At 43.5% G+C, this 27456-nt stretch overlaps 1 protein-coding gene across 2 annotated transcripts; it reads left to right on the top strand.

Moving 5' to 3' along the window:
* The first annotated feature begins 867 nt into the window (after positions 1 to 867).
* On the top strand, positions 868 to 26739 carry LOC143923378 (guanylate-binding protein 4-like). 2 transcript variants are annotated; one of them, XM_077447003.1, is made up of 12 exons: positions 870 to 982; positions 7814 to 8099; positions 8198 to 8396; positions 9669 to 9796; positions 12630 to 12739; positions 14157 to 14344; positions 18834 to 19091; positions 20359 to 20639; positions 21398 to 21610; positions 21891 to 21993; positions 23902 to 24095; positions 26392 to 26739. In XM_077447003.1, exons 3-12 carry the CDS (start codon positions 8210 to 8212, stop codon positions 26614 to 26616), a joined length of 1887 nt encoding a protein of 628 aa, XP_077303129.1. In that variant the 5' UTR covers positions 870 to 982; positions 7814 to 8099; positions 8198 to 8209; the 3' UTR covers positions 26617 to 26739. The 2 variants fall into 2 exon arrangements, with proteins under 2 accessions (XP_077303130.1, XP_077303129.1); XM_077447004.1 differs by lacking the exon at positions 23902 to 24095 and having other exon boundaries at positions 868 to 982; positions 26392 to 26565.
* The last annotated feature ends 717 nt before the right edge of the window (positions 26740 to 27456 follow it).

The raw sequence follows: 27456 nt of genomic DNA, 5'->3' as shown, positions 1-27456 counted from the left end.
AAGTTTGAGATCCAGATCAAATTTTCCGATGGAAAATGTCCGATGGATTCTACACATGGTCGGAATTTCCGACAACAAGCTCCCATCGGACATTTGTTGTCGGAAAGTCCGACCGTGTGTACAGGGCATTAGACTGCAATACTTCTACTGTCTATAGAGGACAGGTGGTGGGTGAGTATTGTTCACCCCTCAACTATTAGATTGCAATACTTATACTGTGTATAGAGTGCAGGTGGTGGGTGAGTATTGTGCTCCCCTCTTCTCTGAGCCCTTGTACACATGGTCCGACATTCCGACCACACACTTCAGATTTTTTCAGACGGATTTTGTCCGAAACTGGTGTTGCATACACACGGTCGGACAAAGTTGTCAGAAAATCCAATCGTTTGGAACGCGATGACGTTCGTTCATTACGACGGGACTACGTTCAGGCTAGTAGCCAATAGCTTTGGTCTCGTAATTTGATCTGAGCATGCGTGGCACTTTGTCGGATCATGTTGTCGGAAAATTTTATATCCAGCTCTCAAACTTTGTTGGTCGGACATTCCGACGGAAAAAGTCAGATGGAGCCCACACGCGGTCGGATTATCCGACAACATGGTCCGATCTGACCTTTTCCGTCGGAATGTCTGACCGTGTTTACAAGGGCTTAGACTACAATACTTCTAATGTGTATAGAGTGCAGGTGGTGGGTGAGAATAGCACACTCTTCTTCTCTTTGGCCTCATTATGTCTAATGTGTATAGAGTGCAGGTGGTGGTGCACTATCTTGGTGCACTAATTGAGGGCAAGGGTTAAAAGTCCACACTGCAGGTTTTATTTCGCAAGACATCTCCACATTAAATCATGTGAAATTTCAGAAGTGTTAGTTCTGGGCTATAAGTGTGACGCATAGCGTGCCGTGCAAGTATAACAACATCTGCATTCACAACTGAGGTCTACCGCTGAGTTCAGCAAGTGTGACACAATAGTCCTAATAAAGGTGGGCGTGGCTTGCCAGCTGAGGAAGATGGCTGCCTAACTCCACAGCTCCGTCGGACCATGGCCTATTCTTCTGCCTTTCCCTGCCGAGCGGCGTTCTTTTACTGTTCTAAAAAATGGGGACTTCTTCCCGTGGCACTTCGGGCTCCCGCTCCAGGTCCCCGAGGGGCCCAGGCAATCGTACGACCTACAACATCCTGGAGATGTTCCGCACACAGAGGCCCAATATGGCGGAGGGCTCCTCTCACGCGGTGAGGAACAATGATACTATTGTCCTCGCTCCCTCAGAACACAACCCCACACGACTGCCCCTGCCATCCAATCCTCCAGCATCTCAGCCGTTGTGCTTAGCGGACCTCAGGGCAGTCGCCTCAGATATCAAGGACACTCTTACGGCGGCAATATCTGACCTGCGCCAGGAACTCCAGGAGATAGCGGGAAGAGTACATGCGGTGGAGAAAACTACTGACCGCCATCAAGGAATCCTAAGAGACCTGGATCGGAAGACCACCACACACAGTTTATACCTCAGGGATCTCCAAAGACACGTCGAAGACCTCGACAATCGGGGTAGGAGACACAACCTGAGGGTACGAGGCCTGCCTGAAACAGTGAGTAGTGAACAACTATCGCAAACTGTGACAACCATTTTTAATGGCATATTGGACAGACCCCCACAGACGCCTTTAGTCATGGAGAGAATCCACAGAGCGCTTAGGCCCCGGGGCAGAGATAACGATCCGCCCAGGGATATCATCTGCTGCCTTGTAGACTATACCATAAAGGAAGAAATTCTACGTCAGGCCAGAGCAAAAGATGACATCTCCTATGATGGCCATATCATCCATATATTTCAAGATCTGTCAGCCATCACCCTGAAAAATCGCAGGGATTTACGTCCGTTGTTAGACGTTCTCAGACGAAAAGGTATTTCCTACAAGTGGAAATTTCCGTTCGGCCTACAGGCTACCTATCACGATCGCACTGCCATACTGAAGGTCCCGGAAGATCTAGACGACTTCTGCCACTCCTTGGATCTCCCGTTTGTCGAGCTCCCTAATTGGTACGCGGACTTTGCCCGCTCCAGGCCACAACATCGAGTCAGGGACGAACGGATGGAAGTGTCGGAGGTTTCCTACAGAAGACGACGTTCCCCATCTCCGATTCTGAGCGACAGAAATCAGGCTCACCAACGGCAACACGATCGCAGATCTCCATCCGGCCCGACACCGCGCCGTGCGTGAAGGGATCGTTAGGTGAGACTACAGTTCAACTCCTTTGACCCAGGCCCGACGCATTGATCTGTTTCTGCGAGCATGGCTACTCGTTCGGTCAGAGAGACGTCAGCTTTCTTTCAAGTTTTTCTTGTTCGTTCATCGTTGACATTGTCCAGTGTATGTTACTGTGTTTCCCGTTTTTTTTTTCTCTACCTCTAATAGTCGAGCGGACGAACCACGATCCGACGCTTAAGTCGTACCACCTATACCATACCTGTCAGTTCCCGTCGCTTGGATGTGATCACCCGCCCTGGCATGGGAGCAAGATACGCACAGTTTCTGATGCTCCCAGATGCTCCCCTATTTCCTTGATGGATGACTAATACTGTCTGCATATGTTCCGTCTGTTATAGTGATTTTTAAGGTTTTGCATTCGACCTCTTATGTAATATTATAATGACCTCCAACGCAAGGGAACCATTATCAGCTTCTTATTCCCTACATACTGCCCTGCTGGCTAATTAGCCGTCATGTGTCCGTCCCTGTTGCTACCATAGGTTGCTGATCCATACATGGCTAAATCCCCAAGCAATGTGCTATCGTGCCTTTACATTAAATATAGGTCGTAGGTCCGATGGTGGTTCTTAGATACACTTTCCTCGTGGTACTCCCACCTCCCACAAGGTGAACTGACACGATTCGAACACTAACACTAAAAAGTAGCTCTCTTCGTGCAGTTCACCCAATCTATACCGACTTCTTGTAAATATTTAGGAGGGGCAGTAGGTACGTCCCTACAGTCGGTGTTTACAACTTCACCCATCCCTTTTCCCTCTCTCTTCCCTGTTCTGGATCCCGCCCCTCTCCTTCTCGGCTCCCAGTCTATCTATTTCTGCCTTGGGGATCCCTCTGTCCGTTGACTCCGTACCCTAGTGTTCTTCCTGGTTTTCATTAAATCTAAGTGCTCCTCCTTTGACAATTTGTAGCAGCGCAAGATGCCGACTCCCGCCAGGCCCAAACTCACATTCACGTCCCTTAATGCTCGAGGTCTAAACTTACCTGAAAAACGGAGACAAATGCTTCTCCAAATGCAAAACTCTCACCCTGATTTCCTACTCGTTCAAGAAACGCATTTCAGGTCAAATGCAATTCCGAAACTACATTCTAGATACTTCCCGGTGGTGTTTCACGCCACAAATCCGGAGGCCAAGTCAAAGGGGGTTTCCATACTCATTGCATCACGATGCAAATTCATTCTTCTAGACAAACTAGCAGATCCAAGAGGTAGATACCTCTTCCTGAAGGGCAAAATAGGGCACACCACGTATACTATAGCGAACATTTACGCACCGAACTCAAAGCAGGTCTCCTTTTTTAAGTCTATTACCCAAGCTTTGACCCCCTTTGTAGAGGGTACCCTTATTCTTGGAGGTGACTTCAACACTCCGCTGAACCCCGTCCTTGATACGTCGACAGGGAAATCAACTATCCCGTACGCGGCTTTGCGCTCCATCAAGACCCAGTTACAAGACCTATTGTTACATGATACGTGGAGGACCCTACATCCCGATTCCAGAGACTACACGTTCTTTTCCCCCCCGCACAATAAATATTCCCGTATAGATTACTTCTTTCTGTCTCAAAAAGATCTCCATTCACTTCACCATGCCTCGATCGACCCTCAAATTCTTTCCGACCACCACCCGATCTCTATGTCCATATCTACCTCTGACAACCCGCCCACATCCGCGATTTGGCATCTAGACCCCTCCCTACTCACAGACATGGCTACACTTGATAAAATTAAAACAGGCATCCAACAATTCTTTGAAGACAATAAACCCACGGACACTTCCCCTCTGACCAATTGGGAAGCCCACAAATGTGTGATTAGAGGTATACTCATAGCAGAAATGTCCCAACGTAGAAAAGCCAGGCAAAAACAATTCAGTGATCTATTGGCCAAAATCTCTAATCTTGAGAAAGCACACAAACAGACCCAGGCACTACAATCCCTAACCCTGCTGATCCAGGCCAGACAGGACATGTTGGAATTTTTGGGAAAACAGATTAAACGTAAATATATCCTTTCTCAAAAATTCTTCTATGAATACAGCAATAAAGCTAGTAAAGGTTTAGCCAGAGCCCTCCAGGCAAAAAAAAAGCTGTGACAATACATTCTATAACAGACAATTCGGGCCATAAACTCACATCAAACCCAGATATAGCCTCCCAATTTGTATCCTTTTACAAACAGTTATACAATCTTCCCCCCGCCTCGCCAGCTAACCCGCTGATAGATAGGAAGGCTATGATCTCGGAATTTCTGCAGAATCACGCTACTTCCAAACTATCGACTGAAGAATGCCTGCAACTCCAAGCCCCTTTGTCAGCGGAGGAAGCTGCCTTGGCTCTACAACAAATGAAGTCGGGTAAAAGCCCTGGCCCCGATGGGCTGACTACGGGCTACTATAAAGCGTTCCAGGATACCCTTATAAAATATTTCCTCTTAGCTTTTAACTCCTGCTCCTCCCCCCAGACTCCCCCACGAGACTTACTGACTGCCCACATTGTGGTCATTCCCAAACCGGACAGAGATGTGACGAAGGTAGCGAACTATCATCCGATTTCCCTACTTAATGTTGATTTAAAATGGTTCGCAAAAATTTTGGCCAACAGATTACTCCCCTTGCTCCCTCAATCCATTAATCTAGACCAGGTTGGCTTCATACCCGGCAGGGAAGCGAGGGACAACACAATCAAGGCTCTCAATATCCACCATTGGCTGCAATCCCAGGGACTCCCGGGGTTTTTTCTGTCCCTCGATGTGGAGAAGGCGTTTGACAGGGTAGCCTGGGACTTTATGTTTCAAACGTTAGAATCCCTGGGCTTGCCACCATCGATGTTAAACTTGATCAAGACCCTTTACTCTAACCCCACAGCTAAAGTGAGAGTGAATGGCCACCTGTCAAACGCCTTCCCCATCGCAAATGGTACCCGTCAGGGCTGTCCGCTCTCCCCACAAATTTTTATTCTTACACTTGAACCCCTCCTCAACTGCATTAGAGCGAACCAGGCCATTAAAGGGATCCAAATACACCACCGTCAGTTTAAAACAGCGGCCTTTGCAGACGATATTCTCTTGTTTTTAACGGACCCCCTGTCCACTATCCCTGCCCTGCTTTCCACACTGCAACATTATCATATCCTGTCCAACCTCCAAATTAATTATTCGAAGTCCACTGCTCTTAACCTGACTCTCTCAAAAGAGACCTGTGACCAATGCAAAGCTAAATTCCCATTCATTTGGAGTACACATGAAATCAAATACCTGGGAATTCACCTTACAACGTCTATCCAAGATTGGTATGCCTCTAACTTTTTACCGCTACTCCGGTCTATTACCAAAGATCTTTCCAAGTGGTCGGGAGGGTTGTTTTCTTGGTTCGGGAGAGTAGCTATAATCAAAATGAATATCCTTCCTAGGGTGTTATACTTCTTACAGGCTCTTCCCATTACAGTCCCGAACATGTTCTTTGCCTCCCTGCGTAGACTTTGCACTTCGTTTATTTGGAGACAGGCATCTCCCCTTAGTTTCTTGAAACTCACCGCCCCTAAGAACGAGGGAGGTTTGGGTCTTCCAGACATTTATAAATACTACCTCTCTAGCCATCTCACCAGGGTCCTCGATTGGAACTTACACGCTCAGGGGAAGGATTGGGTGCAACTTGAAAAATCCTTAATCCCATCGCTGCTGGGGTCACTTCCTTGGATACATAAGAAACACATACCGCTCGCCATACAAAACCATCCCCTGATTTGTCCCACGTTAACCGCATCCAAAGAAAGTTTCACAAAATATGCGGTGTCCTCCCTTTACAGCCCCTTAACACCTTTAAGAGGAAACCCTGACTTTGTCCCAGGTTTGGACACAAACTTCTTGACAGATGTTTGCCCTCAGGATCCTCTGCAAGTTCGACACTTTTATGTGGGGGATAAACTGAAATCATACGAATCCTTAGTAGCGATGGCACAGACGACTTTTATCCCCTTTTGGTCATACGTTCAATTGTGACACTTCCTCCAGACGGCTCCATCCCCTTCTCAGTGGTCTCGCCCCTTAACTCCTTTCGAACAACTATGTACGATGACAGAACCACAACGTCACCTCACTTCACAGATCTATGCGCTACTATTATCACCTCTTAAGTCAGCTTCCGATAGACTGAAACAAAAATGGGAAGATGACTTGTCCCAGTCCTTTTCTGTAGAAGATTGGGAAACTATATTCAAGATGGCTCATAAAGGGACCCTGAACGCTCACACACAGGAGAACGCATTTAAAATAATCTCACGATGGTACAGAACACCTCTCCAGATACAACGTTTTGTTCCACACCTCTCCCCCCAGTGCTGGCGCTGCTTAGATGGAATGGGATCATTCTTACATATATGGTGGTCCTGCCCCAAATTGCAACCGTTTTGGAAAGAAGTCCACAGGGTGATTAAGCAGGTTACCACCTTTGACTTGGCCTTCCGACCTTCACAATTTCTATTAGGCTTGCCCTCTATCCCCAAAAAACAATACTTTCGCTCATTATCAATGCACATGATAAATGCAGCCAAACTATGTGTACCGACCAAATGGCGCAACTCCGATCCACCCACGATTGTAGAATGGCTGGCGAGAGTCCGCAAAACAGCGGAAATGGAAGACTTGATTCATCAAGCCCATGACCAACCAGAAAAATTCACTTCTACCTGGGCTTGTTGGTTCCACTTCCTTTCTACCCCTGAATATAAATCTCTCACACATCATAGAGGGTAGAGGGTGCGGAGTCGACGGACAGACTTCATATATCTTTCTTATATTTCCCTTCCTTTATCCTTTCCCCTTATATCTCTATTTCCGCTCCCTCCTATGATAGATCCCTGGCCTTAGAACTCCGGAGAGCTTCATTACTCCCAGAGGAGAGATCTAGATTCCCTTTTCACAAGAGAACTTGCTTTTGAAAAGATTTTCTCTATACATACAGACGACAGTATATTTGTTCTACCCCACCCACTAGGCTACAAGATAAACTGCGGAGATTGCTCCCGGTGGTCTCAGGCTGTTGTTACACTTATGTATCTCAAGGTTCACGTTACTGAGTTTCACAGGTTGTTAGATTTTGTTATGCTGTTTAGCCCTTCTAACCTAGCTGAGGCTGTTCTTTTTCATATTCAGATTCGATGTCGCTTCCTTTGACCTATGTTTAGGTTAACAAGCCGTAAAAAATCTAACTGGAATCTATGGTGGGGGGTTGGGTCTGCCTCCGCACAGACACAGTCCAGCTCCCTGTCGGGGTGTCCGGGTGGAGTCACCCCCTCCCCTCCACCCATTTGATAAACAACATATTTACATGCACCACCTTTGGTATACGACCTATTATTTCTCAAGATGTTTAGTGAATTCTTGGATTTAGTATAAATAACACATTGTAGCTACTTCATGTTTTCAAAAGTTGCACTGTCATACTTTGTCAAAACGGTTTCTGACACTTTGGCTATCAGATGTATTTTTCTGTATACTTCAATAAAAATTTATTGCAAAAAAAAAAATAGTCCTAATAAAGAGACAGTCTGTGTATTTCACACGTAGACGGAATTTACAAGAGCCCACGATCATATTAGTCTATGCTACTGCTGCTTTCAGTTTCCTTTTTGCACACCTCCCTGTTTAACTGTTACAAGTGTTGATAATGCTGTTAGATACCCGAGGAGGATACTGCTAAACAACGTGTGAGCCGGTCACTGCTCCAGAAACCCCTTTCTTGGATCTAAGTAAGTAACTTACAAGACTAAAGAAGTAATACAAATTTGAAGAAGAGCTCTTTGCCTACTGAGCAGACCAGTAAAGAGGTAGGTATACATCTGGGTAGAGGTTAGTTTCAATCAGGATATTCAGGTTGTGCTGCAAATTTCCTGTGTACAAACAGACTTATTTGGATTCTTCCTAGGTCTTCATAAAGATGTCTATCAGAATGGAGGCTCCAGTGTGCCTGATTGAGAACCGTGAAGATGGTACGCTCCAAGTCAATCCTGGGGCTGCAAGTATCCTGTCCAGGATAGATCAACCGGTGGTGGTGGTGGGAATTGTAGGAATGTACCGCACAGGGAAGTCCTACCTGATGAACAAGTTGGCTAAAGCCCATAGAGGTAAGCTAAGGGGTCAAGGGCAAAGATATTATGTTATTAATACTTTACATACAGTATAATATATATATATATATATATATATATATATATATATATATATATATATATATATAGCGGCCATAACCCTTGCTAGGCGGCCTTGACTTATTGGGCTTACCAGTTACCTCCTCTTGGCCTGCTCTTCCATGTCTAGGGGTTCCCAGGGCTCTTGGCCTGCTCTTCCATGTCTAGGGTTTCCCAGGGTTGATACCCAACAACTTGAACGCTGACACAAATAAAGTACTTTTGAAAGGTTTTATTTTGCAGTAATAACATCCAATAACACAGTCTCTCATGGGAACAGAGGGCACGTGTGAGGAACTCAGGCACCTTGAACTGCAGGTCTAACAAAGTCTCTAATTCCACCCAGAGAGTAGCTACTCGCAGCTGTGTACTTCAAGGCTGAACAGATCTCTAGCCAGAGATCATGGCAGTCAGCACGTTGACTCAAATACTTGAAACAATCCTATGAACGTGTACAAGTTGTAACTAAGGGTGAACAGGAACTTTTTTCCTCAGTACCTGGAATGTTCTCTGTCTCCTCAATGGTACTGGAAAAACGTGAATTTGTCAATGTCCTTCCCAACTCAGTAACCAGGCACTTCCCAGGATGCCACTTGTCGGCCCTCCTCTGAAGAGTCCTCCCCCGGTCACTTCTACAAACTGTGGCGCCTCTCCAAGCCGAGAGCACACCTGGACACTTGAATCCTTCCTCAGTTACTCCGCCTCGGACCAGCAGGTTCTGAGACTCGGGAACATACGGATGCCCAGACCAGACAGGTCTATTAGAGGCCTCTAACAGGAACATGTTGCAGGATGTCAAACACCCCATGACCGGGACCCCTCACGGGGCTACCCCGGTCCTGGAACCAGAACAGACCACACAGGCTTCATGAACTCCTCTCTGCCAAACACGTGACCCAGACATCTTAAGTACCCCTTCCCAGACTCCCCAGTACTCCCACTGATTGGTTCTGAGAAGGTTGATACTCAAAACGTCCAAACAGGCCTGGTTCTGGCCTGTCATGTGCACCTCACTGCTCACATGACCAGGCAGAACTTCCAACACAGCCCGACAAGACTGATGTCAAGACCAACCTAAGTAATTAACCCTCAGAACCCCTACTGTTCTGAAGCAAAAACTAAATTTACATGCGTATGACATTTTTGACAAAATGTCACCCGCTACATATACTGTATTTATTTATTTTTTAATCCACCTTATCGCTGCAGGTTTTGAACTGGGGGCCACCGTGCAATCGAAAACCAAAGGTATCTGGATGTGGTGTGTCCCCCACCCCACTAAGATGAACCATACGCTGGTTTTGTTGGATACAGAAGGTCTGGGTGACGTAGAGAAGGTGAGTCATAACTAATGGCCTTCCATGACCCTTGACATCTGAGACATATTATCTTATCCAATTAAGAGGTCTTAAAACCCATCTACAGCTGGGTGTCACTCAGTCTGGGAGAATCTTGATAATAGGACTTATTTTACTCTCACTTTCTCTTCAGTGTCCTCCCCAGATCATATTTTGTCTAAAAATATACCAAACAGGTAAAGGTGCCACACTACAAGCCATACATTGTATAGTCACATACACTTTAATGGTCCAGCCCACTTTGGTCACACCCCCACAAAAACCATCAGCATTTTTACTCTTTAACGCTTTAAGGTGTCGCTCCTAATTATTTTCAAATGTTGGCAATTTTTTCGGGCGCTGCTAATGTTGCCATGGTGACGGGCTGTTCCTGGGAAGGCTATGATCAGTTGACAGGTGTGTGCCATTTGGAATCTTTCTGAAAGCATGTTGGAGAAAAGCAAGAAAAAAGGCATACCATCTGACAAGATCTGGAAAAAAAATAAATGTCCCTCAGCCTAGGGTTGTGTGCTGTGTTGGCTGGCAGGACAAATTGGCCAGTCCTCCAAACTTCCTGCCCCTGTATGTGTAAGGGAGTGGAGTGGTGTGAAAGTAAGTTTGCTGCATGAGGAGACCACTGTAATTGCAATGTGGCAAGGCTAACCCCGGTCCTGATAGAGTTCTGCATCCTGCTGCCTCAAGAGATAGAATGAGATGACCATCTCTGGGAATATCAGGCAGGCTGTATGAGGTCCCATGATTTCTAATGGTGGCCCTACACATGAATTATCACTTAAAAATAAAGAGAACTCTTTTAATATTGAAGAGTGATGGTTTCATGCATGCTCCCATGGATGACACTGATAAGGATTTGAGGTTCTCAATCCATCATATACATCATACAAGTGTGCAAAGCTAGAGAGTATGGTTGCAATGATACTGGTATCAGTATAAGTAGTCTTACTCAAGCAAATGCGCCTGATACCAGGAACTGATACCTTTGCGATCCAATTTGATCCCATACAAAATGAATGAGCTACTCATGCAAATGGTCCCGATACTCAAAATCGAAACCTTTGTGGTGCGATTTGAGCCCAAACAATATGAATGGGTTTAACCTTCCTGGCGGTAATCCCGAGTCTTGGGATTTTAATTACAGAAGCGGTAACCCCGAGCCAGTTTTGGGATCGCATCGCTCGATGCAGGGGAGGACACAGGGAGAGTTACTTACCTTGTCCCCTGGATCCAGCAATGTCCTCCGCGCTGTGTGATCGAGCTGTCCTCCGCTCAATTCACAGTGCCAAATGCCGCCGAGCTCCGTTCCCTGCGACGTTACGGCGCACGGGAGCGGAGAATGGCAGCAAATTCAAAAAAGTAAAAAGACACAAAACACACATAGCACTGTAATCTTACAGATTACAGTGCTGTATTACAAAATTACACACCCCCTTTGTCCCTAGTGGTCTGTGCAGTGCCCTGCATGCACTTTTATATTATAAATACTGTTTTTTCTGCCTGAAATTTGGAGATTGTCCACCAAAACGTGTCCCTTTTTCAGTGTTTTAGGATTTGATTACATTATTGAATAATTTTTATTATTCTTTATTATATTATAAACTTTATCATACCCGGGATGTCTGCTAGACTCTGGTTTAAAGAGATTTAAGAGCGTTATTCCTAAGAATTACAGGACTACAAAATAAAACGCCAGATTTCCATGCAAAATAATTGTACCGCTTTCAGCACCTAATTCCAGACTGAATCATACCGCCAAGGAAGTTAAACCACACCGAAAGGAATTTCATTACGATTTTAACAGGAATGCGGTGCAATTCCTGTCTGAATAGCATGCGGTTTTCCCCCACCACTCCTGTGTGATCCCAGTATAGGAAGACATGGGATCACTATCTAAGAAGTGCAGTGATGGCCAAACAGTTTATTCCATTTTTTTTATCACAACTCATATGTTAAAAGTAAGCTCACAGGGCTGGAGGAAATGTATAGGTGAAGCTCTGTCTTTAATGCAGGACAAAAGGGGCTGCACCCCCGGGCCCAGTCATTGTTGTGGGGCCCAAAGCAGCTGCCCCTTGAGCCCGGACTGCCAGAAAAAATAGTTGATAAGTGGATTTGGGAGATCCCAAGAAAATGTTTCCCCAGGGTCCAATCAATATTAAAGATATTGGGAGCAGACCACCTGTATAGGTGGTCTGCCCCCAAGCTGACATCACCTCCCCTTTACCCACAAGGGTCCTGGAACTTCCTACATCTCCTCCAGCCATGTGAGCATTAAACTGTTTGTTTGCCCATTGCTGCACTTCTTAGATGGCCCCTCCTTGTCTTTCTATACTGGGATCACACAGGAGTGGTGGGGGAAACCACATGTGATTCGGGCAAGCATCGCGCCACATTCCTGTTCAAATCAAATGCAATTCTTTGCTGTGCAGTTTGAGCCCAATTGATTTTGTAAGGGGCTCAAATCACACGGCAAAGGTATCGGTACTTGGTATAGGTGAGTACTTGGCCAAAAGTATCGGTACTGGTGCAACCCTACTAGAGACTACAAAGATATTTGGTGGTGGCCTAAAACTTCTCAGGCTTTGGCAAAAGTCCACTTTTCTTCAATCAGTAGAGCACCCCCACACGAATGATCCAATCTTCTGATTGTCCAAAGCAGAACTATACTTGCGCAGCTGGTCAGATGCACAAATACCACCCGTGTCCCAACTTCCCATCTCCAACCGTCATTTTTTATTGTTCAGATTTGAATATATTTGGTGGCACTGGTAGTCATTATTTTAGACACACCCTGATAAAGTCTAATATTATTTTACAGGGAGATAAGAAGAATGACTTGAATATTTTCTGTCTGTCCGTCATACTGAGCAGCGCTCTGGTCTACAACAGCAAAGGCACAATTGATGAGGACGCCATCGAGAAACTCCGGTATTATACTTCATGTACATTAATTAATATAAAGTGATGTATTTATAATTGGAATAATAATGAACTATTACAGAATATTTCCTGTAAAGCGTAAGCCCTTGTACACACGGTCAGACATTCCAACAACAAAATCCGTCTGATTTTGTCTGATGGATTTTGTCTGAAACTTGTGTTGCCTACACACGGTCAGACAAAGTTGTCAGAAAATCTGATCGTTCAGAACGTGATGACGTGATTTCGTTACAACGGGACTACTACGTTCAGGCTAGTAGCCAATAGCTTTGGCCTAGGAATTTGATCTGAGCATGCGTGGCACTTTGTCCGATCGGAATTCTGTACACATGATCGGACAAAGTCGGATCATGTTGCCGGAAAGTTTTATAGCCCAGCTCTAAAACTTTGTCTGTCGGATATTCCGACGAAAAAGGTCCGATGGAGCCCACACATTGTCAGATTATCCGACAACACAGTCCGATCGGACATTTTCCATCGGAATGTCCGACCGTGTGTACAAGGGCTTACAGAGCTCAATACCTTAAGCTTAGGTAACATACACACAACTGAATGAGAAGTAAAACTAAATAAAATAAATCCAGTGACTTGTAAACACCCCGTGTTAAAAAATGATTTATTTATTTTTTAAGATTTTTTTTTAATATCGACAGAAACATGTAAAAAAAAAAAAAGAGTTTACAGTCTCCTAAAATGAAAAGAAAACAAGAATATTGCCACTGGTTGTAAAGTATCCCTGTAGACATAATAAGAAAAATGAGCTGCACACTAACAACCATCCAACAGGTTTATTGAAAGATTGCCACCAGGACCAAGGGGTGACAACATTTCATACATACATTGTACTTCTTCAAAAAGAGTTTTGATAGCCCTTGCTATCAGTGTAGGTTATTTATGTACCTCCCGCAGCCTGACCAAGAAACTCCTAGAGGTGGCATCATCCTGGCTTGTTGCTAGGTCATAGCAAAGACACTCCCAGCTGTTATTTCTTACCCCCACCAACACAGGAGCAAGGTCTTCCTCTGACTCAAACCCCCTCACATGTGCTTTTTCTCCCCTGAAGCAATAGATCTGAGCTCAGCATTTGAGAGCTCTTTTTTGTGGTGATGGAGGTGAACAGTTACAACTGGGAGCAGCTTAAAATCATCCTAGCAACAAGGCAGAACGGGATGATGCAACCAGTCAGGCTTCACGAGGTACATAAATGGCCTATACCTATAGCAAGGATATTATTCACCTTTGGTCAAAGCTGCACAGTTTGTCTGCAGATGCACGTTACCAGCATAGACATTTATTTTGATAAAGTTGAAGTTACCCTTTAAATCATGAAACAAAACTTGAAATTGGTTTGGTGAATAAAAAAATAAAACATTTTATTTTTAAGCATTTTATTTACATTTAACAGCTTTGTGAGTGAATTGGCCGATTTCATTAAGGTGAAATCCAAAGACAATGAAGATGAGGAGGATCAGTTCTCCAGACACTTTCCCATCTTTATCTGGGCGGTGAGAGATTTTGTTTTGAAGCTGGAGAGGGATGGAAAGACGATCACTGAAGACGAGTACCTGGAGAGTGCATTGGCACCGCAAAAGAGTGAGTTATTTTATAGCAACTGTAGAGGAAATTTTATAGCAACTACATAGAAAGACAAACAGGGACACTTTAGGTCATGGTCCTGTCTATCATGGGCTCTGGCAGTGCTTGCGCAGTGAGATCCCATTGACGTGAATGTAGCCATATTCCTAGAGTCTCAAGTGTTGGAGTAAAGCCCTATTCAAGTCAATGGGGCATCACTGTGAAGGACCAGGCAATGCCACAGAAGATTTCTGGATGAGGAGAGTTAACAATAAAGGAGTCTGACACTGTCCTGGGGAAACAAGCAAGCACCTGGATGTTTTTTTATGTTGGAATGGATTAGAGGGCTGGTGATAGGGGGCTAGGAGGTTACGGTGATACTAAACAAAGAAGTTAACTGCCATAATTCATTCACATAGATCATATTCTGTATATCGGTAGGAGGCAGCAAGAAACAACTAAAAAAAAGTCAAAATATTATTCTTATAAAGATCCATTTATATTAACAAAACATGCTATGTATGCTCTTATGATGGTACTGGCCTAAACGTTGAGTTGGCTGAGACTTTCTATCGATGAAATCAAGTTGTATGAGGGACGGTGGGACCCTCTACGAATTTTATAGACAAACCAGCACATGGAATGAATAAGTGGGCCTAGAATATAATGATAAAATTTTATGGAAATCACTGAGATGTGGTCATAACACAGTATGGACTTCCAGCTCTTCATTTAGTCCACCTGGGGCCAGGGTGTCCAATGCATAAATCCAGTATGTCTCCCTTTCACAGTGAAGTTTAAAACGTTCTGCTACAGGGAGAACATGGGGCATAGCTTCTAATATCCACACAAATAGATCATCTGATGATTGGTTATGAAATTATATCAAGTGTCCGGGGACACTGTGTTTGTCAGAAACCTTCTTCCACAATCCTCCTGTGTTCCGCAAATCATTTTTTTTTAAGTATGTATAGTGCGCCCCAGGTATGATAATCCATAAGGACAGGAAACACAGTACAAGATGAACACTGTAGAACAGTTGGAAAATTTGGAAAGAATATAGGTGGTACCTTTGTGTGTGAAGTCTCTCTGTCCATCCTGGACATGTTTACACGTGAGGCACCTCAACTTCCAACACTGATACATGCCTTTTAAGACAAAGAAGGTGAGTGGATGATTGTTCTGATTCCCGTTACATTTCAAATTACGTGGCACAATTCTGCTTTTGATATTTCTTGCCTGTCTGTATGGAATTTTAGGTTTGTCTGTCCAATATCAAAACCACTCTGACAGACAAACCTAAAGTCTCATACAGATGGGCAAAAAATATCAAAAGCAAAATTTGAGAACACACATTCTACACAAAACAAATGCTTAAGTGGTTTTGTGAGTATGAACACTCTGTTATATAGCAAGTAATGAGAGTTTTTCATAGTCTGGAAAACTCAGTTTGGGCGGCACAGTGGTGTCGTGATTAGCACATTCGCCTAGCAGCAAAAAGGGCCGCTGGTTCAAAACCCAACCATGACGCTACCTACCTGAAGTTTGCATGTACTCGCTTTACCTGCCTGGGGTTCCTCTGGGTACTCTGGTTTCCTCCCACACTCTAAAGACATGCTAGTAGGTTAATTGGATCCTGTCTAAATTGGTCCTAGTATGTGTATGTATGAATGTGATTTAGGGACCTTAGATTGTAAGCTCCTTAAGGGTAGGGACTGATGTACAATGACTATGTAAAGCGCTGCATAAATTGACAGCGCTATATAAGTACCTGAAATAAATGAATAAACCACTTGACCTCCAGAAGGTTTAACCCCCTTCACGACAAAGGCATTTTTTGCTATTCAGCACTGAGCTAATTTAACTGGCAATTGGGCAGTCATGTAACACTGTACTCAAATTAAATTTGTATAACTTTTATTTACACAAATCGAGCTTTCCTTTGGTGGTAATCACTACTGAGTTTTTTCGTTTTGTTTTTTGCTATATTTACAAATAACCCTATTTTTCTTAGTTTCTGTTATAACATTTTGCAAAGAAATAATCTTTCATCATAAATTTATGCTAAAATGTATTCTGCTACATTTCTTTGGTGGAAATAACCCAAATCAGTGTATTATATTTAGTCTGTAGGAAAGTTATAGAGTCCACAAACTATGGGATATATCTAAAAATTGATCAATCCTGATATAGTGACGGCCTCTCATTTCTTGAAACCCTAAAATGCCTGGACAGTAAAAGTATCCCCAAAATGACCTCTTTTTTGGAAATTAGACAGTCCTAGGTATATAGTAAGAGGCGTGGCAAGTTTTTTGATGTTGTAATTTTTTTGCCACAATTTTTTGAAAAAAAAAATTCCAATATTTTTTTTTAACATACTTTCAGCAGTGCAGTACAGCATCATCCAATGGATGGCGTGGCAGTGTCCATGAACACTGACTGGTGACAGTATGTAAAAATAAATAAATCATTTTTTTTTTCACTTTTTAAACTTCTTTTCAATTTTTTTTTTTTTTTTACATACTGTCATCGGAGTAGTTCTCTGTCCCCATAGTGACACTGTACTACCTTGGGGGGTGATTAGGGATTTGAACTGGCTTTCATTCATGACTCATTCTTAAAGCGGGGTTCCACCCTAAAGTGGAACTTCCGCTGATCGGAACCCTCCCCCCCTCCGGTGTCACAATTGGCACCTTTCAGGGGGTAGAGGGGTGAAGATACCTGTCAAAGACAGGTATTTACACCCACTTCCGGGCATAGACTCCCGTGGGAGTCTTTGCCATTTCCTGTCCTGCCGCGCTGTCTGCTGGGACATACACGGGTCCCAGAGACAGCGCAGACAATTCCTATTGCGCTGCGCGACTCGCGCATTTTGCGCAGTAGGGAACCAGGAAGTGAAGCCGATTCGCTTCACTTTCTGATTCCCTCACCTAGAATGGTGGCGGCAGCAGCCGAGAGCCGAGCCATCGATCGGCCTCGGCTGCCGGCATCGCTGGACCCCGGGACAGGTGAGTGTCCATTTATTAAAAGTCAGCAGCTGTAATATTTGTAGCTGCTGGCTTTTAGTATTTTTTTCCGCAGTACAGTCCCGCTTTAACTATGGTGATGCTGTGATTGGCCCACTGTTATTACATGGTACAGGGTGCTGTTAATGGCCCAGATACCATGTGATCACTGGTGACCAACTACAGATCACACATAGTAGTAAACAATGATGTTGTAAATGGATTCCCTTTCATGACTCTTGTTTACTATGTGTCATGTGATTGCACATCGGTCACATGGTAACTGGGTCGTTTACGGCAGCCCCATACAGAGCACCACAATGGACAAAGCGGTTGTAAAGGGTATCACTGCATACCCCAGGGGAGGTGCACAGTGCGCATGAGCACCACAATGTACAGGTATTTTGCAGTGCCTGGGGGAGCCTCAAGTGGTTAATGACACTTTAAAGAAAGGCAGATCTAAAAGACACAAAATAATTGAACTCTATAATCATAAATATATCCACCTGATTGTATTTTTTTTTTTTTTTTTTTATGCAAGCAGTGTAAGTACCTGAATTTGGCCTAGATTCAGTCCTGCAGTTCCTGTAAAGCATATATCAGAATAGGGGAGGGAGCATACACATAAGGAACCAACCTTTTAAAATATGCATAGAGGGAGAAAGCAGAATGAAAAAGATACTAGTAGATACAAATTGTTTGGAAAGTAAAGCATCTTATCTGTGTATTTAATTGTTTAGCCGCAGTTCAGATTTAACCTGTTGCCTACTGCTTTTCCCCCTTCTTCAAAGATTTTTTGTGAGGCTATGGCTTTCATTAACCTTTTTGGTAAAATAAGACTCGGACTGAATTTAATAAATTTTGCCAGTAATGCCGCGTACACACGATCGAATTGCTTACTTAGTCCGGCAAACAATCCGGCGGATAGTCCGGCGGACTTTCTACCGAACGGAACTTGGTCACACACAGACACACAGAAAGTCCGGCGTTTGCTAGCGCGATGACGTACAGCACGTACGACAGGACTAGAAAAAAGAAGCTCAATAGCCAGTAGCCAATAGCTTCCTTTTCGTAATTTGCTTCTAAGCATGCGTCATTCTTAGTCCGCCGGACTAGCATACTGACGAACGTATTGTCCGCTGAAACCCAAGTCCGGCGGTAAGATTGGACTGCAAAAATACTTTCTAAGTCCGCCGGACTTTACGATGAGAAAGTCCGCTGAAGCCCACACATGATCGAATTGTCCGGTGAAATGCGTTTCGGCGGACTAAGTACGCCGGACAATTCGATCGTGTGTACGCGGCATTAGAGAACCTCAAATCCAGTACATTTGCCAACAGGGATACTACTGTATGGTAATCGATCTGTGATTTTCATAATTTCCTAAACACAACACCCCATTTGTGCTTCTGTACGAACTGAACCGGCAAAGGTATGCTCTGTTATGTAAGAATAATGATTACAATTATGGAATTTGATTTATTTTTTATTTTTTTGTAAAGCTGGGGTTGTGCAAAACTCCAAAAGGGTAACAGAACGTAACCATTGCAGAGGATGCATCCGCATGTACTTCAAGACCCGTAAATGTTTTGTTTTCGACCCTCCCTCCGGGAGCAGTGATGTGCTTCAGAGGATGGATGAAGTGTCCGAGGAAGAAATCAGCCCAACATTTCTGGCTCAGGCTGAGAAGTTCTGTACATACATTTACGAAAAATCTGAAGTGAAATATCTGGATCAAATTCACATAGCGACGGGAAAAAGTATGTTTATCTATTCTAACTTTTTGATAAAGTGATTTAAAGTTAAGCTTTTAGTACTTATTGCTTAGGAGTATGCTACTTTCTTAGTAGTAGAATACATCAAAGGGATGGGGGTTTATGTTTTTCATAACACCATTAAAGCTGGGACCCCTCTATATTAAAGCCATATCTGAGCAAAACTGGCAGTCATGCATGGGTTTTTCATCCATCCTGCTGCCACCCATTTATAATTACAAAAAAACAAACAATAATCCCAAGCCAATGTTAACACACTTAAATAAACCATTATGTGATGCCTCTTTTGGGACTGAAGACCAGTGCCCACTGTTGCAGTCGAGGCCCATCGACGATCACTATTGTTGTTGTCCCTTGCTTTTATATTACCACACCACTGACCTTGTGTGAAACCAATGGACTCAATGAGTAGAGTTGGGCAAACAGTTAAAACTGAGCAAAAGTTTGACCAGAACCTCACCTGTTTGTCCGATTGGCGAACACCTGAATTTGCGGGATGCAGCATGGGATGTTCATCTGTGGAACAGCCCACAGTGCACTGCTCGCTGCACATTGTATTCTAGGGTCCTAATTGGAAGATTATATATTTAGCTCACAGCACACTGATTCCTCTGCTGTTAGTAGTAATGTTAGCCCGTCCTGCTCCCCCCTACCGTAATCTCCCAACTAAGGAGCTATCACAGTCTCTCATCAAGTGGGCCTGACCTTGTCCACCCTTTATACCAAGATCTGCCATTCGTGAGATAGACTTGCCATCAGAGTCATCAGCTCCTCACCAGCTCTCCCACATCCACCATCTCAGGCAGCAGGTGGTTCTTGTCCTTTGGTTGCTATATGATGATGTTAGAAATCATTACAGGAGGGTGTGACAGATGGCAAGTAGCAGGATGGAGCAGTTTTGGTGCACATGGCTATCCCATTGGACACCAGTCCTGTTGTCTTGTTTTTTTTTCAAAATAGCTTAGATTATCATCTTCTAGTAATTGAAAGCTTACAGGAGTAGTCATAACCTACAAAATATTAGAAACGTACATCTTGAAATATCTGACACCTTTTTCTTATGACTTGGCCAATGATCAATATTAATACTTTCTACCTAAGTAGCCCAACTTTGTTGCTATCCATTCTTACCAAGCCAACTGGCAGACCTTGGCATCTTAGCTACACAAGGCACACCAAAACAGTAGTGCGTATGCTGAAAGGAAAAGATTTTCCATTCTAAAAGGGTCCTAAATGTCTTTTCCATTTTCAGTGCTAGGAGAGATGGCGACTCTCTACACGAAAGCCATAATGTCTTCTAAAGCCACTTCCATGGAGAATGTAGTGATGAGCATATCAAAGATAGAGAATGAAGCGGCTGTTCGGGAGGCAACTGAGCACTATGAGAAGATGATGAGAGAGAGAGGACGATTCCCCACAGAGACAGACAAAGAGTTTACAGAGTTGAGCATACAGTGTGAGAAAGAAGCTCTTCAGATATTCATGAAAAAGTCCTTCAAGGACTCTGAACTCAGCTTCCAGAAAAAGTATATGGTAATGTTTTATCATGGTTATATGATAGTTTACGTTTTTGGAGTTGTTTTCGAGATGTGCAATGAAAGATCACAAATACATGTATGTATAACATTTAATTAAGTAATGACAGATACAGATAACAAATGTAATAATATTAGAAAATATAACAGGAATACTTAACTAAAGATGATTTTTCGGCACAGAGTCCTGCCCACTTGCGCTATATGGCACAGATGATTAGACCAGATGCATGCATGATGCCGCTCTGGAGACGATACTGAATATTCCAAGTTTTAGATGTAATATATACAGGATGAGTTGTTAGGATTTGACCAATTGTAAACATTACCTTCTAAAGAAGATGGCACATTCCTGAAAGAAAATTAGTGGGCCACCTTGTCCACATAGTCAGTTTACAATTGCATTCTTATAGCATGAAGTCATCTAAGGTAACTAGACTTTGGAAGCTTGCTTTCTTGGATATTGTGAGACAACTTTAATAAGGAAAATATAACATTTCCCCATCAGGAAAGCATATATACAGTATTTGTTTATATCATTGTATATCTGAAGGTCAAAAAATATCAGATTAGGCTTATGCCTAAACGTTTCATTGGTGAAATGATTTGGGCCATGTTCCATGAAAGTGTCGTTGTGTTGGGTCACTTTAGCCATTGAAGTACATCCTAAACAGCCCTAAATCTCCCCAATTTATAGTTTCATGTTAGGTCAATGGATGGACCTTCATATTGTCAATATATTTAACTTCCCAACAGGAGAATATGGAGCGGAAAAAACATGAATTTTCTGAAATGAATAAGATGAAGTCCCTCAAATACTGTGAGGAGCTAATAAGAAAACATTCCAAAGACCATGAGGAAGCCATTAGACAAGGTCTGTACTGCACTCCAGGAGGGTACCAGAAGTTTCAGGAGGATATGGGCCAGATAGTGGAGAGATACAACAAGGAACCAGGGAAAGGTCTACAAGTCAGTGTTCTGTTTATGCGGCAAAACAAGATTTTTTTTTGTTTGTTTACATTAACATTGAACTACAGTATATACCATTGCAAAAAAAAAACTCAAACCTCAACTCTTTCACAATGAAAGTGTTTAAAAATGAAAATTAAAAAATCATTATTATATAAATTGTTCACTGTTTCTGGATCAAATGAGTGAAGATTTCTTAAAGATATATAATTATTAATTTAACATTTTTATTATGTTCTATAAGTTTTTCAAAATAATTAGATTAGATTTCATATTGCAGGCAGAGTCTGTGCTTCAGAACTTTACTATGACAAAAGAAACTCTTAAAATCTCCATTATGAAGGCTGACGAGACTTTGACTGAGCAGCAGAAGAAAGATGAAGGTATCAAATTATTAATATTAAAACACAGTTATTATTGTTACTATTGTAGTGCTACCCCTTTAGGAGCCATTGGATTTTTGGGTCCCCCTCACAAGCACAGTCAGGCAACCTGAATTTCCTGGAATTCCTTCAGTAGTTAAGAACCAGTGCCAGGTGTTTTGTTTTTGGTTTGATGGGGGGTGAACTTGGATGGACATAGGAAGGTATGGGATGCCCAGAACTGTGACTTGAATGTAGCTAGAGGACTTGAAACTGTCTCTGGCTACCAAAAATCACAAGGCTGTCCTCCCATAGGATAAACAGAACAGCTCAACTGGTAAAACAAGGTTTCCAATCACTGAATGCAGGTGCTCTATGTCCGTAGAAAACAGCAAGGCACCTGGCTGCTTCTTAGCCCTTGTACACACAGTCGGACATTCTGCCAACCAAATCCGTTGGATTTTGTCCGACGGATTTTATCCGACGGATTGTGTCCGAAACTGTTGCATACACACGGTCAGACCAAGTTGTCGGAAAATCCGATATCGTTCAGAACGTGATGACGTTATTTCGTTACGACGGGACTACGTTCAGGCTAGTAGCCAATAGCTTTGATGTAGGAATTTGATCTGAGCATGCGTGGCACTTTGTCTGATCAAAATTCTCTACACATGATCGGAGTATGTCCGATCGGACCAGTTTGTCGGAAAATATTTGGAAAGTTGGAAAATTGGGTTCGACGGATATTCCGCCGGAAACAGTCTGATGGAGACCACACATAGTCGGATTATCCGACAAAATGGTCCGATAGGACACGTTCCATCGGAATCTCTGATCATGTGTACAAGGGCTTAGATTCCCCAAGCAGGAGGTGTAGGGTAGCTGTACTGGCTATATGTGTCTCCAAGCTGTCATGTGTACGCGGCATAAGAGCTAAATTTAAAGTGTTACTAAACCTCTGCATTCACTATATCTGGTGTCCCACAGTACACAGGACATGGAAATGTAATTATTTTAGTAAATATAAACTGCTAAATACCTCTTCTCATCAGCAGTATATAGCAGTCTTGTGACTTCTATCAGTTCCTAGTAAAGCTTGTAGGAGGACGTTTCATTCTCCCTGATCCTCTGTCTGGACAGTGCTGATTGGCCCTGTGCTGATCACATGTACTTTCTCAAGAAAAAAAAAAAAAACTCTCTAGCATTACACACTAAACTGAGCATGTGCAGCCCATCCCCTGGCTCTGTAAATATCAGGTTATTTTATTGGAGACGGTAAAAGAAGAGGAGAATCAGAGAAGACAGGATCAAACAGCCTTTTCCCTGGTGAGTATTATGCCGCGTACACACGATCGAAATTCCGGCCAGAAAAAGACAGATGAGAGCTTTTCATCGGAAAATGCGACCGTGTGTATGCTCCATCGGAATTTAGCTGTCTGAATTTCCGCCAGCCAAAAATTGATAGCATGTTCTCAATTTTCCAGACGGAAAAACTTCCTATTGGAAATTCCGATCGTGTGTATGCAACTCCGACACGCCAAAAATCACGCACGCTCAGATTCAACTACGAGACAGAAGTTATTGGCTACTGGCTATTGAACTTCCTTTTTCTAGTCCCGTCGTACGTGTTGTACGTCACCGCGGAATTTGGTGTGACCGTGTGTAGGCAAGACAGCTTGAGCCGAATTCCATCGGAATTCCATCGGGAAAAACCATCAGAGCTTTCTCCGAGGAGAATTTCCGATCGTGTGTACGCAGCATAACAAGCACGCTTTACTGTATATACAGACTGATTTTAATGTTGCGGGTTCAGTAACACTTTAAAAAATATAAAAACTCTGCTTCAGTCTTGGCTTTACAAGTAATTCAGAATGATATACAGTATCACCATCACATAAAAAAAAAAAAACTGATCTCCTTATTTAACAGAAAACAGATCCTGTAGAAGAATGGAGGAACTGGAAAAGAAAATAAAGGAATTCAAAATGTCACAAGAGTCTAAAAAAGCTGAAGAGGAAAAGCGAGCTGCCGATATGAACTTGACAGCATTGCTGGAGAAGAAGCTGAGTGATAATCAGATGATGCAGGAAAAACTCAACCTAGTAATGCAAGCAAAGGAAAGAGTAAGTGCTATGGGAGATCTATGTCAACCCAGGGATATGTGGGAGGTGAAGAGCCCTCTATGATACGTAAGGCTTTTTTCCTGAGAGAATAGGTACAGGTACTCCTCTCTTCCAAGTCACCCCTTGTCTCCGCCCCCTACCCATCTCCAAATTCCATCCTACGGAGTCACCCACCCCCAAGTACCGCCCCTTTTAGAAAAAAAAAACAGTATCAAGTATCATTTTGTGGTGTTAAGTAAATTGCATGGAATTTGTTAAAGAGGAGGTAAAGCTTTAATAAAAATACAAATAGACCCCGCAATGCAAAGGCATAATGAGCTAGTATGCATAGCATACTAGCTCATTATGAATAGCTTAACTGAGATGAAAGCCCCCAAAGCGACCCTCGTCATCCTCCTCCGACGCCGCCATGATACCCAGAGTGACTTCCGGGTATCGCGGCTCCGGCGCTGTGACTGGCAGAGCCGCGATGATGTCACCCCGCGCATGCGCGCGGGAGCCGCCACTAACGGCGTGATTGCCGTTAGCAGCAGCATGCTTAATGCCGCTGTCTATGGCGCATGCCTGTCATTTGCAAATATCTCTTAAACTGTGTAGGTTTAGGAGATATTTCTTGGACCTACAGGTAAACCTTAATCTAGGCTTACCTGTAGGTCAAAGTGGTCTGTAAGCCCGGGTTCCCACTATAACCCACTGCGGAATGCACAGGAGTGCTGCGCGTCTATGTTACCCATCAGGGTCGATTCTATGCCTGCATTCGGCCCTGAAACGGAGCCAAGGACGCACTCGTTTTTTTTTTGCAGTGCACTCTGCAGCCACCCCGGAGATATGTGAAACGGCTCCATAGGGAGCTAGTCACATTCTCCTACTATGCGAATTAGATGCCGGGAAACGCACATCTAATTCGCATAGGTGTGAATGGGGGGTAAGGGTTTACAACCACTTTAATGATAATAAGAAATGCAATAAAATAGATCCCCTGCAACCAGCAACAATACCCCCCCCCCCCCCTCCCCCAGCTACAACAGATCCTAGAGCAGTGATGGTGAACCTTGGCACTCCAGATGTTTTGAAACTACATTTCCCATGATGCTCCACTACACTGCAGAGTGCATGAGTATCATGGGAAATGTAGTTCTAAAACATCTGGAGTGTCAAGGTTCGCCATCACTGTCCTAAAGCAACAATAGGCCCCCCGCAAAAAGAATACCCCCTAACAACAACAGATGAACCCCAGAAACAATAGACCCCTACAAGAGACCTGTTGTTGGCCAACCACTACCAACCAGCCAACTGCCGATCTCTCAGCAGCCAGCATTAAAGAGGAAGTAAACCCTGATGAGTTTACTTCCTCTATCATTCCCTGCAAAGGTAAAGCATAATGGACTACTATGCATCGCATAGTAGTCCATTATGTGTCACTTACCTGACACAGGAGCCAGCGAAGTCACCGCTGTCCTCTGTAGTCCGGCGCATCCATCTTCTTGGTGGGTCTCGCTGCTCCGCCGCTGTCATTCGGCGAAGCCGCAATGACGTCACTCTCGCGCATGCACACGGGAGCCGCCACGCGCGGCATATTCGCCGTTGACAGTGCCGCGCTCAGTGCACCTGCGCGCTGCTGTCTACGGCGCATGCGCATGCGGTGCCTGTCTTTCGGCAAATATCTCCTAAACCGTGTAGGTTTAGGAGATATTTCTTGGACCTACAGGTAAGCCTTAATCTGTTGTAAGGGTTTACAACCACTTTAATAGACCCTCCAGCAGCCAGCAACAATAGACCACTTTCTTAACAGTAGATCCCTCCCAGCAACAATTGACCCCACCAGCAACATAAGACAACCCCAACAACAATAGACCCCTCCTTCAACAATAGACCACCCCTCTTCCCAGCAACAATAAAAAACCCAGAAGTCAGCATCAATGGACCCTCCAGCATTCCCCAGCACCCCTTGCCATTACATACATTCAGTGCTGAAGGTGCCGCCCACGTTCCCGGGATGAAAAAAAAGCCCTGATGATACTACAAGGAGAGGTCACCATCAGCTGTTACTGGCAGGGATGTAAAATATTGGGTTAATTGGAATACAAAGGGAAAGTGAGGTGTCAATGGCTGGACATGATGGCGGTTGGGAACACTAGGAAGGAAGGGATATGGTAGAGATTAAAGGCAATAGCAGTTTTAGATAGACACAAGTGTACCAAAACATGAAGGACATTCAAGAAAATTGGAGCTTTCTAAATAAAAGTTCTTGTGACACCTTTTCTATTAATGAGTTTTGTCCTTTGTGTTTACGCAGGAACAAGGCTTGTACACCAGGCAAGGGTTTTATGAAGAAGCCGACATGTACCACCACCAGATTAAAGACTTAAAAGGAGAGACAGAAAAACTGAAAGAAACTTCATGGGTGGATTCTGCAGTTGATGTGTTCTGCGGTATTGCACCATTATTTTCATGGCAGGTGGCCGTTGTTGCCGGCGTGGTAAAGACGGCACGTAGCTTCTTCAAGAAGAAGGGTTCATAAAAAAAAACAACGTATTTTCTGACATATAGACATCGTGTTTATCACTTTGAAATTACAACTGTTCTTGCTTCCTGTTTTTTTTTTTTTTTTTTTTATAGCAATAAAATATTCACCATAAACACATGAAGCCATCAGTATCTGTTCTTCTTTTTTTCTCACAATGTGCTTCCGTCACAATAAGGATGTGGGTTTTTCTAACTTAGGCTGGATTCACATCTATGCATGTTTATTGCTTTTTGCTTTTTTTTGTTGTGCAAATCTACAAAATGCAAAAAAGCTAAACTGCCATAGCTGTGGATCCAGCCTTAAAGCAGACCTTGCACTCCAGGAAAGATCTGCTTAACCACTTCAGCCCCGGACCAATTGTCAGCCTAAGGACCAGAGGTCTTTTTACAATTTCGCACTGCACTGATTAAACTGGTAATTGCGCTGTCATGCAATGTTGTACCCAAACTAAATTTGCGTCCTTTTCTTCCCACAAATAGAGCTTTCTTTTGATGGTATTTGATTGCCTCTGCGATTTTTATTTTTTGCGATATAAATGGGATAAGACCGAAAATTTCGAGAAAAAAAGATATTTTCTACTTTTTGTTATAAGAAAAATTGAATAAACTCAATTTTAGTCATACATTTAGGGCAAAATTTATTCAGCCACATGTCTTTAGTAAAAAAAATGTCAATAAGCGTATATTTATTGGTTTGCGCAAAAGTTATAGCGTCTACAAACTAGAGTACATTTTCTGGAATTTACACAGCTTTTAATTTATGACTGCCTATCTCATTTCTTGAGGTGCTAAAATGGCAGAGCAGTACAAACCCCCCCCCCCCCCCAAATGACAC

The sequence above is a fragment of the Lithobates pipiens genome, unplaced genomic scaffold (genome assembly GCF_037356315.1).
Source record: "Lithobates pipiens isolate NorthernLeopardFrog02 unplaced genomic scaffold, aLitPip1_a1.2 Scaffold_22, whole genome shotgun sequence".
NCBI classification, from domain to species: Eukaryota; Metazoa; Chordata; class Amphibia; order Anura; family Ranidae; genus Lithobates; species Lithobates pipiens.
This window is presented reverse-complemented; position numbering and strand designations above follow the sequence as displayed.

Coding starts and splice junctions, on each gene's coding strand:
- LOC143923378 (XM_077447003.1), top strand. CDS start 8,210: ATGTCTATCAGAATGGAGGCTCCAGTGTGCCTGATTGAGAACCGTGAA. Junction 9,797..12,629: donor GTCTGGGTGACGTAGAGAAG/GTGAGTCATAAC, acceptor ATTATTTTACAG/GGAGATAAGAAGAATGACTT. Junction 21,994..23,901: donor GCAGCAGAAGAAAGATGAAG/GTATCAAATTAT, acceptor CTTATTTAACAG/AAAACAGATCCTGTAGAAGA.